At 39.6% G+C, this 16,192-nt stretch overlaps 1 protein-coding gene across 10 annotated transcripts in view; it reads left to right on the top strand.

Moving 5' to 3' along the window:
* The first annotated feature begins 1,139 nt into the window (after positions 1–1,139).
* Positions 1,140–16,192, top strand: part of FXR1 (FMR1 autosomal homolog 1) — a 57,896-nt gene continuing 42,843 nt past the window's right edge. For 5 of the 10 annotated variants that reach the window (XM_059063880.2, XM_059063882.2, XM_059063887.2 and 2 more), the window contains exon 1: positions 1,239–1,452. In XM_059063880.2, the coding sequence (XP_058919863.1) occupies positions 1,402–1,452 (51 nt within the window). In that variant the 5' untranslated portion in view covers positions 1,239–1,401. Of the gene's footprint in view, positions 1,211–1,238; positions 1,453–16,192 lie in introns of those variants that run through there. The other 5 variants (XM_067034089.1, XM_067034086.1, XM_059063881.2 and 2 more) reach the window with 5 other exon arrangements.

The following is a 16,192-nucleotide window of genomic DNA, read 5'->3' on the forward strand; positions in this document are numbered from 1 at the left end:
TGGATGAATTGTATGGTACATGAATTATATCTCAATAAAGCTGTTGGAAAAAAGCAAACTAGGGCATTATAGTTCTGAAGGATCATAATAAGATGGTATATAAAGTGTTGGACACGTGAAGCCCTTAGTAAATGGTGGCTATTACTCATTGATGGGTTAGTGTGTTTGTGTTTTCCACACAATGATGAACATTTTATAAAGAACATTCTGTACATAGCAATATGGTGCACTTTTGAAGCCTCCATTTCCTTTCTTAACCTTTGGAGATGTAGAAGTGCTGATGGAACGTTATGTACATTTTTAAAGGACCTCCCTCCCCCCGCCCCCCCCTCCCCTTTCCCCAGAAAGACTAGGGGCTAGGCCAGTGCGCATTTCCTTGAGGCAGTAGAGTGCCAGCAAAGCATCCTTTTCCAGAGTTTTTCTGTCAAAACGGTAAGACAACACACAGAAAATAATACTTCCACTATTGTTTCCAAAGGCCTTGCTTTGGGAAAAACTTTTATTGTTAAAACAAATATTCAAAGTATCTGCCTCATAATGCTTACGGTATTGCTGTAGGTTCTGGCAGAAAAGCCAAGTTGGTTCTGCTCTGATCCTGTTTCTGGAAGTTCGCGTGCACTGCAGCAGGGGAAAACTTGCTCTCCCTCTCTCTGGTTTCCCTGATTACCTTCTAACAATGATATTACCCCCTACATTTTGCTGCGGCTTGTGAACACAGCTAAGTTGAACTGGACGTACTTAGTTTGACTTTTTAAACAGCTAAAGTGGTAACAGGTGGGGAGAGAGCTGGGCCGAACTGTGTGGAATCAGGAGGAGGCCACCGATTTTTTTCTAAGACCGAAGCGAGAGAATTTAGAGCCCATTGTATGTCCATTTTTAGGCTCCCTCTTTTCCCCAAAGTTTGTGGCAGTGGGCGTCTGAAGCCCCCACAATGGGGGCTTCTCTGGGTGGGGAAGCTACGGCAGGGCTACCAGCACCTCAAGAAAGTTTCAGGGCAGGATGCCCGAAACCGGCAGAACGCAGAGGCTAGGGGCAGGCAGCGCCTGCCCGGCCAGTTCAGTCCTGTCTGGCTGGAGGCCCGGACATCCTGGGGCTGGTAAGCTGCGGGCACTGGGGGGCGGGGACGTAGGGGCGGGTCAACAAGGTCGGGCGATTGTGTCGGGCGGCGAACAGGACGTTGCGGCGGCGGGCGGAGCCGGGGTCTAGTGATGTAAGGAGCGGGGGGATCCCACTGGGAGAATCACAACTGAGCAGTGAGACCCCAGGGGTGTGGGGCGGGGGATCCCAGTCCCCACCCCGTTTTCCTCGTCCCTCCCCCTGCCTCCTTCACGCCCCTCCCCCTCCTCCTCTCTGGTTGGAAAGTTTCTAGAATCTCTTCCCAGCGGCCTTTGCGGTTCCAACATGGCGGAGCTGACGGTGGAGGTTCGCGGCTCCAACGGGGCTTTCTACAAGGTACCGACCCTTTTGCCGCCTTGTCGGGTCTTCTGGGGGCTCGGGCAGGTTTGAAGGAGGGTTGGTGGTCCTGGAGAGTGAGGTTTGGGGTTGAAGAGGGCGGCTAGGCCAAAACCCCAGGCCTCTAGGTTCATCGCTTCTCCCCCCTCCACCCGCGGTTTAACGGTCTCGGGGGCCCGGGCTCCGTTATGTTTTGAAACAACACGTCGGATATCTTTTCTATTCTTATTTATGAATCTTCTTCTTGGATGCTCGTGTGGCCCTTGGCGGGCCGGTGAGGAGAAGCCGAATGGCGGCAGGGAGCTGCCTGGGAGCAGGCCCGAGCTCCGGGAGGTTGGGGGCAGTCGTGAAAGGAGGTGGTGGGATTGTGTGGTCACAGCCGCTCCCCCGCCCCTCGGACTGGGCCGAGCGGGAGCGCCTCGGCCCGCTGCTCCGACCCCTCCCCACCTCCTTGGGGGGGGGGGGCGCCTCGCGGAATCTTAGGAATTCACCTTTGTACTAGGGTTTCGGGCTAATAAACTTCAGTGTCTGAAGGGGGAGTGGGTGCCGGATTGAGGGTTAGGATCGAAGAGAAAACTAGAAAATCTTGAAATGTGGCGGGTAGAAATATTTTTTGCGGCCTGGGAAATTGGGCGGCGCCTTAGCTCCTCTATTACGGAAGAAAAGGCGAGAGTTCTAGGTTTTAAGGTTTAAAATGTGAAATGGATTAAGGAGACACAGGTGGGGAGGTGACAAGTTTCTTTATCAGTTACCCAGTGTTTTGGGAAGGTGTTGACCCCCCCCCCCACGAGGTTTTTTGTTTCCATCGGGTGGAAGGAGGTGCATTGCTGTGGGATCGGGTCTGGAAAACGGAAGAGGAATTCGGGAGTAGAAGAATTTAGTAGGGGCTTCCAGTGTATGGGTGACATAGATGAAAATGAAATCCTTACAGTTTAGTTTTCCCATTATAACGGTCCTTTTCCCGATTCTCCCTTTCTCCCAAAGTATGCCACGAGGGTACAAGATCAATACAAAATCTCCCCAGCTGTTGTCTGTCAGTCAATCTCACTAAGCCAGCATCTCAAATGTTTGACAGTCCTGGCTATTTTTATGAAGGGCCTTCTCCTAATACAGCAGTAGTATTGTGAGTACGCAGAATGTATTCTCACTGGGTTTCGTTTCAGCGTGCCTTTTATCCCGCACAGAATTTTATTTTACTAGGTGGTCGTAATTGCTATTTTCAGCGTTGCTTTTCCTTTCCTAGTTTACTAATTAGCTATATGGAATTGGTTTAGCTATCACGTGGTAATAGCATGGTGGGGAATCACAGTTGGCGTCTGGTGGAAAGGAGTCCTGTAACGTGTGAATGGTTACATTATCAGTCTAGGTTTACAACTAGGTGTCAGAGGAAAGACTTGAGTAAAATTTGAGTAGATAATTAACTTCTGTTATTTCTTTTTTTCTTTGATGTGGACCATTTTTAAAAAGTCTTTATTGAATTTGTTAAAACTCTTGCTTCTGTTTTATGTTTTGGTTTTTTTGGCTGAGAGGCATGTGGGATCTTAGTTCCCCTACCAGAGATCCATCCCATACCCCTCGCATGGAAGGCGAAGTCTTAACCACTACACTTCCCTGGAAGTCACCTTCTGTTCTTAAACCTAATGCTTGCCTTCTCTGAACGACTGCAGATACAGTTGTGGCACAATGCACAAAGAATGGGCTTATACTTTTTCCTGTCAGGGGTAGATAATGTTCATCATGTTTGTATCACTTTTACTATTTGGCTATTCAATTCTTGTGTAATGGAGGTGTGCATTTTTTCCTGGCATATCGAAATACAGAAAAGATTATTTTGCCTTAACAAATTATTTTCAGCATATTGATGGTAGATACAACACCATTTCTTTTTATCCAAGTATATTTTATTTATGTTGTTTACCTGCTATACATTTACTTTTTAAAAAATTTATAAGGTTGAATAATAAGATTGTCAGTTTGAATGTTTTAGTAAAGATTGTTTACTATCTTACTTTCGCTTCCCAAAGTATTTTTGTTGTTTTATTTTGCTTTTGTCAATTCACGAATCAAATGCTCCCATTTTGGAACTCCAAAGTATTTGTTGTTGATACCTATCCATACTCTACAAAATCTTCTTAATTCTTAGACTTGGATTCCATTACCCATTTTTGCCTAACAAAGTATAAAGTAAGGTGGTTTTTTGGCAGAGGTTGAGAAGGACCCTAGTGACGTTGTCTCTACTGAGATAGCACTTGAACGCTTTGGAATTTTGTGTCCTGCCATAATCCATTTGTACATGCACTTTGTGGAAACTACGGTCTTCCAGCTCTGGAAGAGTGAGCATGATGAAGTGGAAGGAGCCCTGCATTTGAAGTTAAACACATGGGAATTCTAGGTCTGTACATACTTCAGCTTACTTAACATTGTCTAGCATTGCACCCTTGACCAAATATCCCTGGGCTATAGGCTTTTGTATAAAATGAGGCTTTTGAAGTAGTTCAGTAGTCTGCAGTTTTTTTTTATCCCATGAAACTGTGCGCTTGGAAAAAAATTGGCTCACCGCAGAAGCAGTTTTATTAATTTTAATTACATGAATTTTTGAGATTAATTTGCATATGGTAAAGTGCATCTTTTTTGACATACGATTATGTGAGCTTTGATAAATGCTAACAGTTGTGTAATCACTACACTAGCATGGAGGGATAGAATAGTTCCACCATCCCCTTAATTTCTATCCTGCCCCTTTGCAGTCATCCTCTCTCCACACCCCCAGAACCTGGGGTGGTTTCTGTCCCCATAGTTTTGCCTTTTCCAGAATGTCCTAAACATAGAATCATACAGAATACTGTGTAGAGTTTTCAGTTTGGCTTTTGTTTAGTGTGGAAGTAATTTTATTTTAAGTAATTTTTTTAAATTTAAAAAATAATACATGGTCAGTGTGGGATTTTAGAAACTATCAGAAAAAAAACAAGTTGCCTTGAGATAACAGCAGGTAACATTTTGGTGTATTATTTTCTTTCAGTGGTGGTTTTCAATATTACAGGTGATTGTGATTTTCCTCCTCATTTTCTCCCCTTTTCTCTGCCCTGCCCTCCCCTCCCCCAACACATTTGGCTGTAAATGCGAATTGCCATTGAAGAATTTCAAAGTCATGGGATTAGTAGCCAGTATCATCATGCTTGAGGCAGTGCGCCGTAGACATTAATTAAAGATTTTTAGTGGAACTGAAACTTCATTGCACAAAATAATTGGAACTGGTGAAGAAGATTCAACCCCAAAATAGTATAGTTTCTTTTTTTCCCCCAAATATTTACACAAATGATTGCATACTAAATACTTTGTTCTGCGTTCTGCGCTTTTTACTTAACAGTGGATCTGTGGTAGTTAAAGACATAAAAACGATATATTCTTGTTTGAAGCCATATAACTCTGTAGGGGTTGGGAAGAATGGGAAATACGGTAATTAAGCACTTGATGCGGGATGTAATTTTATATAAAAATTCGCTTTTATAGCTTTTTTATCTGGAGTGCGGCATCATAGGGTTTATACTACTGGTCATTTAAGATGCCTTATTTCTTTTTGTTTCCTTTTTAAAGCTTTCAGATGGAATTTACATTCTCTGATAGTGTATTTACAGAGTTGTGTAACCATTACCACAATCTTATTTTAGAACATTTTCGTTAACCCCAAAAAAGCCTTGTGCCCATTTGGGGTCATTAAAGTGCTTTTAAACTGATGTATATGATCTTAAGCTTTGTAAAAGCATTGCAACTTGCATAGCCGTGAGCAGAATATAATTTTAAATAGAAGTTGAAAGTAAGTCACTCAGTTTCTGGCTCTTGGAGAGGAAAGTTTCCATGGTGTTCCAAGGAAATGTGTGATCTCTAAGATGGCTGAATGAATTTTCAGGCCTTCTCTGTAGAAGATAGAATTACTTATAGAGCTCCGTGATAATCTGTTTTTTTTTAAATTTTTTGGTGGTACGCGGGCCTCTCACTGTTGTGGCCTCTCCCGTTGTGGAACACAGGCTCCGGACACACAGGCTCAGTGGCCATGGCTCGCGGGCCCAGCCGCTCCGCAGCATGTGGGATCTTCCCGGACCGGGGCACAGACCCGTGTCCCCTGCATCGGGGGTGGATTCTCGACCACTGCGCCACCAGGGAAGCCCGATTTCTGGTTTTGACTGTGTAATTGATCAACTACAGAACATTTTAAAGTGCTATAATATTTGCAGAATTTCCTTTTTGCTTTAGTTTAATATTTAAATGAAATTTGAGAGTAATTAAATCATGCAATAGTTTTATTATCGCTAATGATGGTCTGTAGAGTTACAGTAAAGGAGTTGTGTTTTGAAAATGTACTGACTTCAAGTTAGTGTAGAATATTGTTGATTTCTTTGTGGAGATTAGTAATTGAGGAAAAGATGGTTGCTCTCTTACTGGGGACACTATTAAGTTAAGAACATGCAGTTCCAGATGTTTTGAAGCTATTGTTAGTTGTACATGTTTTAAAATGCAGTATTTTAAATATGTAAAAGAACTAGGATTTAACTAAGTGAAAAAGCCACTTAATTTTTTTTTTTTTTTTGCGGTATGCGGGCCTCTCACTGTTGTGGCCTCTCCTGTTGCGGAGCACAGGCTCCGGATGCACAGGCTCATTGGCCATGGCTCACGGGTCTAGCCGCTCCGCGGCAAGTGGGATCTTCCCGGACCAGGGCATGAACCCGTGTCCCCTGCATCGGCAGGTGGACTCTCAACCACTGCGCCACCAGGGAAGACCCACTTAATTTTTAAAAATTAAATTTAAATACTTTTCCTGGGGCTTCCCTGGTGGCGCAGTGGTTGAGAATCCGCCTGCCGATGCAGGAGACACGGGTTCGTGCCCTGGTCCGGGAAGATCCCACATGCCGCGGAGCAACTAAGCCCGTGAGCCATGGCCGCTGAGCCTGTGCGTCCGGAGCCTGTGCTCCACAACGGGAGAGGCCACAACAGTGAGAGGCCCGCATACCAAAAAAAAAAAAAAAAAAAAAAAAAAAAAATACTTTTCCTGTGAAGTTTTGTTTTTGTATTACAAGAACAATATGCAATTAATGAAAAATTTGAAAACACAAAAGCAAAGAAAGAAAACTGTAATCTCGGCACTTCCCTGGTGGCGCAGTGGTTAACAATCCACCTGCCAATGCAGGGGACTCGAGTTTGAGCCCTGGTCCAGGAAGATCCCACATGCCGCACCAAAACTACTGAGCCTACACTCTAGAGCCCGTGAGCCATAACTACTGAGCCCATGTGCCACAACTACTGAAGCCCAAGCACCTAGAGCCTGTGCTCCGCAATAAGAGAAGCCACTGCAGTGAGAAGCCTGTGTGCTGCAACTAGAGAAAGCCCGTGTGCAGCAATGAAGACCCAACACAACCAAAAATAAATAAATAAATTTATTTTAAAAAACCAAACAAACTGTACTCTTACCTATCTAGAGAATTTATTGTCAAGGCCTTGGCTTTACTTACAGAAAACATACTTTTTTCCATATTTTTCTTTCTATGCACCTTTATATATTTTTTATCATCAGATATTTGTATTCTGTGAGTAAAATAATAGTTTACTATTATCTGTTTACTATTATTATCTGTTGTTTACTGTGTATTCTTTGAGGCTTGTACATGTATTTCCTGATTTTGTTCTCTCAGGGACTGCGTGAGGTATGTATTTTTATCCTCATTTTACATATTAGGAAACTGACAATAATGATTAAATAACGTCCCAGGGCTTCCCTGGTGGCGCAGTGGTTGAGAGTCTGCCTGCCGATGCAGGGGACACGGGTTCGTGCCCCGGTCTGGGAAGATCCCACATGCCACGGAGCTGCTAAGCCCGTGAGCCATGGCCGCTGAGCCTGTGCGTCCGGAGCCTGTGCTCCGCAATGGGAGAGGCCACAATGGTGAGAGGCCCGCGTACCGCAGGAAAAAAAAAAAAAAAAAAAGTCCCAATTACACTGTAGCTGAAATGAGATTTAATGCCAGGGCTTCTCACTTCCAGTTGCCTAGTTCAGCATAGCATGAGAGGTTCCCCAAAGGAAATCTCATGGCAGTAAGCTTATGTTTTTTAGCTAGGAAGACAAGGCAGACACTTGACTGGATAATAACTCAGGAACTGAATTCTCTACCACAGTGTTAAGGATGTAGCAAACTTGCTTTTTTGTAGTTGAAGAGCAGTATGCATTCTATGATTGACCCCTAATTCTCGTGCTAGCTAGTATGTGAGGGCTTAGGTTTTTCATCCGCAGTATGAGGCACTTGGATTTCTTTTGACAATTTATCAAGTGGTGGAATCTGCTAGGTTGTTAGTTGACTAAGGTCCTATCTGGCTCTAACAACAATAACAGCTGTTATCTGTTGAGCACTCAGACTCTCAGACTGTGTAGGTACTTTACAAGAATTTATCTTACTTAGTCCTCTCAGTCACAGTGAAAGAGATAATGTTACCCCAGTTGAGGAAACTGAGGCTAAGCGAATCTATCCATAAAATTAATAGGCTGATTCAAGATTCATAATGATATTTTGGACTTCCAGACAGCCTGATCTCTAAGCATTGTGTGATTTTTTTTCCAAGTATGAATATATGGCTTATCAAATTATTAATTATAAATTATTCTGATGAATACATTGGGAGTCAAGAGGACTGAATTGGGAGGATTCCTGGAGAAATGATTTTTTTGTGTGTGTGGTATGCGGGCCTCTCACTGTTGTGGCCCCTCCCATTGCGGAGCACAGGCTCCGGAAGCGCAGGCTCAGCAGCCATGGCTCACGGGCCCAGCCGCTCTGCGGCATGTGGGATCTTCCCGGACCGGGGCACGAACCCGTGTCCCCTGCATCGGCAGGCAGATTCTCAATCACTGCGCCACCAGGGAAGCCCTGGAGAAATGATTTGAGCTTTGCTTCACATTACAGAATCTGCCCTCTCTGATGGTGGCCACTCATCATGGGGCTGAAATATACTAGCCTGAATTGAGATGTGCTTTAATTGTAAAAGTTATACTAGATTTCAAAGACTTAGTATGAAAAAAGGAATGTAAGACTGCAGTTTTAAAATTATGATTACATGTTGAAATAATATTTTGGATATATAGGGTTAAAATTATTAAAATTAACTTCACCTGTTTCTTTTTACTTATTTTTAATATACTTAGAAATTTTAAAACTAGATATATGGCTCCATTTGTAATTTGTGCTGGATAGTTGTGATTTATACCACCCTTAATTGTTAGCTTTATAGTGTTCGTTATGTGTAAGGTATTTTGGAAAATGTTTGAAATTCTTTTTTATATATGTATATGTTTGAAATGTCCTGTTCAAATTTTAAGGTGTGGCACAGTAGTTATCAAAAGTCTTGAGAAAATTCTTTGGCAGATGTTTAGCTAATAGTAGTAAATTCTATTGTGATGCTGGTGTAAAATTTTCTAGGACCAAATAAAGAATAGCTTGAGCAAAACAAAATTAAGCAATGCAAAGCGTTACTTTTGTTAATCTGTATATGTAATATCTATTTACATGTACAACAGTCTCTTCAGTTTATTTTTCCTTACATTAAAGAGGCTGATAGCCATGGCAAAATTGAACCAAAGTTAAATCTAAGTTAAATGTTAGTTGTTATAACTTGTCTTCCATACTCTAGCTTCAGCATTTTTTGCTTAGCTTTTTTGGGAGCATGAGTAGAGGTCTCCGCAGTAATAAGTATGAAATTTATAGTTGTTGTTGGCAAAGTAACATGGCATTTCTCTGTCAGTATTTCTTTAGCATCAGGAATCTCATCTTTCGGGTTCCTATCTCCGCGGCTTTCTTATTCTGGCTAATTAATAAAGTAAAACTTCTTGGGACTTCCTTGGTGGTCCAGTGGTTAAGACTGCACTCCCAATGCAGTGGGCAGGGATTCAGTCCATGCTCGGGGAACTAAGATTCTGATGTTGCACAGCGTGGCCAGGAAAAAAAAAAAAAAAAAAAGTAGAACTTTTCTTGTTTCATAGATTTTTGCTTAAATAGTTTTCCAGGTTATTTTCAAGTCTTAAGTTTTCCAGTGACTTGATATATGTAGTTAGTTCATTAGTAGATCTTCAGTACATATTTGTTGAATGAACAAATGGATCAGTCATTCTTGGTTTCTGGACACTCTTTTGACTTGTTAATATTTGTATAAATGCATATGTACAAAACTAAATTATTTCTGATTTTGATTCAAACTGAACTTAATTTTTTTTTTTGAGGGGTTATATATTGATCCTGGTCAAGCTCAGATAAGTCCCAGAACTTTATGCATATATAGAATTATAGAGAACTTCAACTCAACTCTTGGCAACAGGAAAGTCATTATAGTTTTGTTTGGGCATTTGAAACCTCTGAGTCTTTCTATTTCAGGAACTGTTGGATATTATAAACTTGTGAAATTAATAAGCCAAGAACATTACTAGTATGTAAGCATTAGTATATATTTATATATTCTTATGAAATCCTCACATTTTCATTGTCATTTTTTATTCAGAACAGTTAAATGTTCAGTACTAAGGGATGCTGAAGGCTTGCCTTGAGTAACTTTTTTCCTTAAAAGAACATATTTCATAATGATGCAGTAAGTTCTGTAATACATAATGTAATTAGTAAATTTGTGGATTTTATTTATAGAACATGTGTCCATTGATTTGAAATAATTTCCAGACATAGATGTAGGTCCTTTAAAAAAAAAGTGTATTGTTTGAAGTTAAGAAAATTTTTGATTGTAGCAGTCTTGAATGTGCTTGTTACTGGAATCAAATAACGACCCAGATCTTTTAGGTGTTGTATGTAGACATCAAACAAATGAGTTTATTACTTAGAATGTGGATTTGAGATCACTAGAGATGGAAAAATTAAAAAGATGTGGGGAGTGGTAATGTGTATATATATGTGCTGTGTGGAAATAGTGCTGATTGACAGAGTATTAAAGATAATCTCAACTCTTTAAAAATATTTATACATGCATATGCAAGTGTATAATTTTATACATATGTATAAGCATATACAGACATGCTTTATTGTACATTTCTTTTTTTTCTTTTTCCCTTGGTTTCCCTTCTCCACGTGATCTCTCATTCACAATCCATTTAGGTAGCCTGTTTATAGCCAAGTATACATAGTGCCAGATTTTTCTTCATACTCATAGAATGTACATAGATAAACATTCAGATACAAACGTAGGTGTTTTTCAGTATTGCTCTGTAAAAGTAAGGTAATCTACATCTTGGCCATTTTCTGTTGGAGTGTAATTTATTTTTTAATGGTTACATATTTCACCATAAAAATTACTGTGAAATCCAGCCATTCCCCAGTTAATAGACACTTTGTTTTCAGTTTTTTGCTGCTCCATGTGTGTTTCCATTGGATAGGTTTCAAAGAGGGAGATAGCTTGGTGGAAGGGAACTTTTACCTGTTAACTCTAATAAATGTTAACAGATTACATTCCGAAAGGCTTAACACTTTGTATTTTCTCAATTGATGAATGTCAGCTTTTTTTGTCTTACATCCTTGCCAGAAATAGGCATTATAATCTTTGATTTTTTGTGAATCTCTTGGATGTAAAGATTGCAACTTTGATTTGCAAATCCCCACATGTGAATTTTAATGTTTGTTGGCCATTTGGATTTGCCTTTCCATAAATCACTTGTTTTTCCCCATTTTCCTTCTGGGATGTCCTTTTTTGCTTATTGAGATTTCTTAGGACTCAGTATATGAATACCCCCTCCCCATCTATAATTTGTTAACTCTCTGGTATCCCTGGTCATAGAGAAGTTCTGATTTTTACATACTGAAGTATTTTTTCCCTATTAAGGGTTCAGCATTTCCAGCTCGGTTAAGACATCCTGTGTTCAGATTATACATACAGTTCCTTAGGTTTTCTTAAAGTGTTTTATTTGTTTATTTCATATTTACTACATCAAGTCTTATTTTGAATATCATAGGCAGTTGTGCTAGCACCATGTATTATTAAATAATCTGTTTTAAAGGTTTTTTGTTTGTTTGTTTCGTTTTTGTTTGCACATGGGGAAATTAGGTACTGTTCTCATCAGCCAGCTCTTCCTCACTTGTAGGATTGGGATGGGAGGAAGTCCACCATCTAGGAGAGCTGGGTCCCATTCAGGGTTGATAGAACCTTCTGAGAATTGCTCCAAAAAGTCTCTAGGGTGCTCTGGAAAGACCATAAAGAGTTCCTAAACGAGGATATTGTGACTTGCTTTTGGGCAAGTAAAGCCAGTTAAAAGAGTCTTATTTTCCTTACTTTACTGCTCTGGGCCCTCGCTTTTACCTACTGCATAGTAAGTAGTGGATCTCAGACCAGTCTTAACAGTAAAACCAGTATATTGTATTGCTCAGTAAGTGTTTTTTTCCCTTTCCCTAATAAGGAGTTCTTTCTGTATCTGTTAACTGTGTACACAGTCCAGAAACATAAAGTGTTTATTAAATTCTTTAAATTACTTGACATAAAAGTTCCAGGAAGATTAACTGCAATATTTTTGGGGGGAGAAGGAGTAGCTTTAAGTACTCTTGGCACACCTTTGAGTGCGTAGGAATTACCTTAGTAAAAGAAGCTTCAACTCCTTCAGTTTGCAGACTGAGACTCGTGTAAAATTGCTTATTAGGTCTGGGAGTCCTTAAGTCAGTTTTCTCAACCTAATAGTTTCTCATCTGAATTATAAAGCAGAGGAACACCGTTTTCTCAATTCTTCCAAGGATTGTGCATGGCTAGTACTATTCTTGATGCATGGGAGAGAAGTTCATTACACACAATGAATGACTTAGTGATTGGGCTGTATTTTCGTAGAACCCTGATTAAGCAATAGTTTGCTGTATTCACTTTTCTCTCTTTTTTTTTTAATCCTGTAAAATGGATCATACATTTATAGAGTGCAAAAGCAGGACAGCAGATGATTCTGACTGTTGACATGCTGATTGATTTTAGGTATAAAAGTAAGCCATGGGTGGAGATGTGTATATAATTGGAAGTTGGGTTTTAGAGTCCTGGGAACAGGTTATTTTTCCATATGTAGATTTGGGAAATCAGTGGAAGAGCCATACAATTTCATTGTATTTAAAATGGCATCAGTTGTAAGAGGCACTAAAAAAGAAATGTTGCCAGTTGATCTATGAGTGGTTGTTTTATCTTTTAAAATTCTTTTGTATATCACCTGAAAGATTATCTTTAAACATTTGCATACATAAGGAAAGTAGAAGCAAAATAAATTTTAATGGTTACATATTTCACCATTAAGAATTACTGTGAAATCCAGCCATTCCCCAGTTAATAGACACTTTGTTTTCAGTTTTTTGAAAACTGAAACATTTTCAGGTTCAGATGATTGTGTTTCTGCTCACAATATCTTCCTCAGTGCCATGGAGAGCATTGATGTTGCAAGCGTACTTTAAAAGAGCTCTCCTCTATTATCTCCAGGATTTTCTTCCAAGAATTTTCACCCACTCTGCAAGTTTTGATGCTGGTGCTTTCTTGATTTTATCAGAAGGTGTCAACAGAACAACCTTCTGGTAAGAAACCTAAATCCTTCCTAAAATGGTACTTCATTGGTTTGCTGAATGAACTATTGAGGGGTTGCAATCAAGTACCACAGAAAATTGCAAGCAAACCAAGTTTGAGCATGCTTAACAGTGACATTTATATCCTGGCAGCCATTCAGCTATTGGCTATTCTAAGATGCCATCAATTGTAGGAAGCATCCTGATTGCAGGGATGCAAAATTGTTAGAATTGATGGGCTGGGAAAGTAGACTGGGGCCAGAGAATGAATCACAAAACAAACTGATAATTGATCAAAGAATAACAAGTCATCATCCATTTTGTCAGTTCTTGAAAAACAAAACCTGAGGCGAATTTTGCATAAATTATGCTATTAACTTTTCTTTTCTCATGTGTTATATTTTTGTAGTTAACATATATCCACAGCAGCAAATTTTAACTGTGGAGTTTGGGAAAATGGAGAGTTTACCCAGTCAGAGGAAAGGCCCTACGGGATCTAACAAACTGATTCCAGTGCCTCTTAATGTACTGAGAATTTATTTTAAACAGTTTATTTTAATTTATTTTTTAAAATTTTATTTTATTGAAGTATAGTTGATTTACAATGCGTTTCTGCTGTACAGCAAAGTGATTCGGTTATGCGTATATATATTTTTCATATTCTTTTCCATTATGGTTTATCACAGGATATTGGATATAGTTCCCTGTGCTATACAGTAGGACCTTGTTGTTTATCCATTTTGTATAAAATAGTTTGCATCTGCTAATGTCAAACTCCCAATCCATCCCTCCCCCACCCCCCTCCCCCTTTGCAACCTCAAGTCTGTTCTCTGTGTCAATCAGTTTATTTTTAGAAATATAGCATTTTATCACAAATTTGCTTCAATAATTGAGCCATCAGTTGTAATGTCTTAATACATTGGAAAAGGCAACTAAAATATAGTTATTTGACTGCTGTGCCAAATAAATATAAAATTTTTAAATGTCATACCAGTGATCCTGAGAAAGACTCTAAGAGAAAAACTGGAGTAGATCTTAAATTATATAAGAATACTTGATCAGGTTTGAAGGAGGCAGTAATGTGACTGTGAGAACTTTTTGCTTGCTTAGAATAAATGTGAACTAGAGGTTTGATTCCTGATGAATCCTTGCTTTTACCACTAGAGATAAGAGTCATCGAAAACGGCCTCTATTTAGGAAGCTTGTTTTGTGTCTCGCTGGCCTTTTTTGCTCAGTCTATTGGCAATCAGTAAACTCTTCTAACAAGAATTTTGAGGTTTAAGAGTTACAGCGTTAGGGTGTAAGTGTTGGGTTTTTGAGTATGGGCTTCCACTTTAAACCTCATTTTGAGGATTCAGGCTGTCTGACTTCTGGTAGTAGTTTGCTGAGTATTAAGGTTTTTTTAATATAAATTTGTTTATTTTTGGCTGAGTTTGGTCTTTATTGCTGTGCACGGGCTTTCTCTAGTTGGGGCGAGCAGGGCTACTCTTCGTTGAGGTGTGCGGGCCTCTCATTACGGTGGCTTCTCTTGTGGAGCACAGGCGCTAGGCACGTGGACTTCATTAGTTGCAGCGTGCGGGCTCAATAGTTGCGGCTCACAGGCTTAGTTGCCCCGCGGCATGTGGGATCTTCCCGGACCAGGACTTGAACCAGTATCCCCTGCATTGGCAGGTGGATTCTTAACCACTGCGCCACCAGGGAAGTCCCAGTATTAAGTTTTTTTAAGTTTCTACTTCCCCCTTTGTAAGATATGTGAATTTAGTGTTGTAATGAATTGCAATAATGGGAGGTCATTAGTGGATTTTTGAAAAATCTGAAGTAGATGAATTTGAAATGATACTTTTCAAAGGAACTTTTTTAGACTAGGGATGATACATTCCTAATGAGTTTAGTGGGAATGTTCTCAAAGGGATTCACAGATCTCTGTAGATTGCTAAGCCATTATTTAAGCAAAGCCTCTGATAAATTGATTAGTATATTAAACAAGGTAGCTGCCTTTCCAGTTGTAAATTAGATTTTGATATTTTGTTCTGGGACTTTGCCTTAAATAGGCTTTTTAGGAATGGTGCCTTATTTCTTCATAATAGTGTAGCTGCCAGATGTAACCTTTTAGAGTTTAAAACTGTGAATTAGCAAAAGCATTCTGTCATTTAATGATAATGATTTAATTGAAAAGAATTCCAGACAGAAGATGAGATTTTATTTATTTTTTTAAAACATACATTCATTTAGTTTTTGGCTGTGTCGGGTCTTCGTTGTGGTCCCTGGGCTTCTCTCTAGTTGTGGTGCCCATTAGTTGCCTGTTGCGGGCTTAGTTGCCCCAAGGCATGTGGGATTTTAGTTCACAGACCAGGGATTGAACCATTGTCCCCTGCATTTCAAGACTGATTCTTAACCCCTAGACTACCAGGAAAGTCCCAGAAGATGAGGTTTTAAATTCAGCATTTACAACCTCCTAGGGAGTAAAATTTTGGAGTTTTTTATATATATATATATATATATATATATATATATATATATAGTTTCAGCTTCTCTTTCTCTAAAATGAGGGATCTGGAAGGTCTGTAGAAGAAATTGTGTTTCTCTTTGGAGTGGCTTTCCCACAGCCAATCTGTTCTGACTTTTGACTGTATTTATGATCTCATTCTTTCAATTCTTGAAATTCATTCATACCATGTGTATTATTGCTTATCAATAGGATTTTTTCTCCCTATGACTGCCCTCATCGAGTTGAAAAACTTTTTTTCAGCTGTAGTGTTCTGTAACTTCAAAAATGTGTGTTAAAGTTAAGCAGATATCTGGAATGCACCTTGTTCTTCCCACTGGCCATTGAAGCTCCCACCTTAAAATTGCCAAGCACCTTGTCTCTTTTGTCTTGATTATTGTAGCTTTAAAATAACTTTCAGTATTTGGTACTGGATAGTGTTTTCTCATTATTCTCTACCCCCATTTATAAGTTACCTTATTGAATGCCTTCTTGTTTGTTTTTAAGATAGGCTTTGATGTAATTTTATTAAGGTTAACTCCTCATTCTCTCAACAGAATTATACATTCATTTGTGTTTTAGTAGGATCCTATTTAGGGGCATGTTGAAAATTTTAAAATATCAAGAGTGCTTTACGTTTTCCTAAATAGTCTATTTCTATTCATTAGTCAAGTTTCACAGATGTCTGCACATAGGTCGTGTACATTTT

This window comes from Kogia breviceps, chromosome 5 (assembly GCF_026419965.1).
Source record: "Kogia breviceps isolate mKogBre1 chromosome 5, mKogBre1 haplotype 1, whole genome shotgun sequence".
Classification (NCBI taxonomy): Eukaryota; Metazoa; Chordata; class Mammalia; order Artiodactyla; family Physeteridae; genus Kogia; species Kogia breviceps.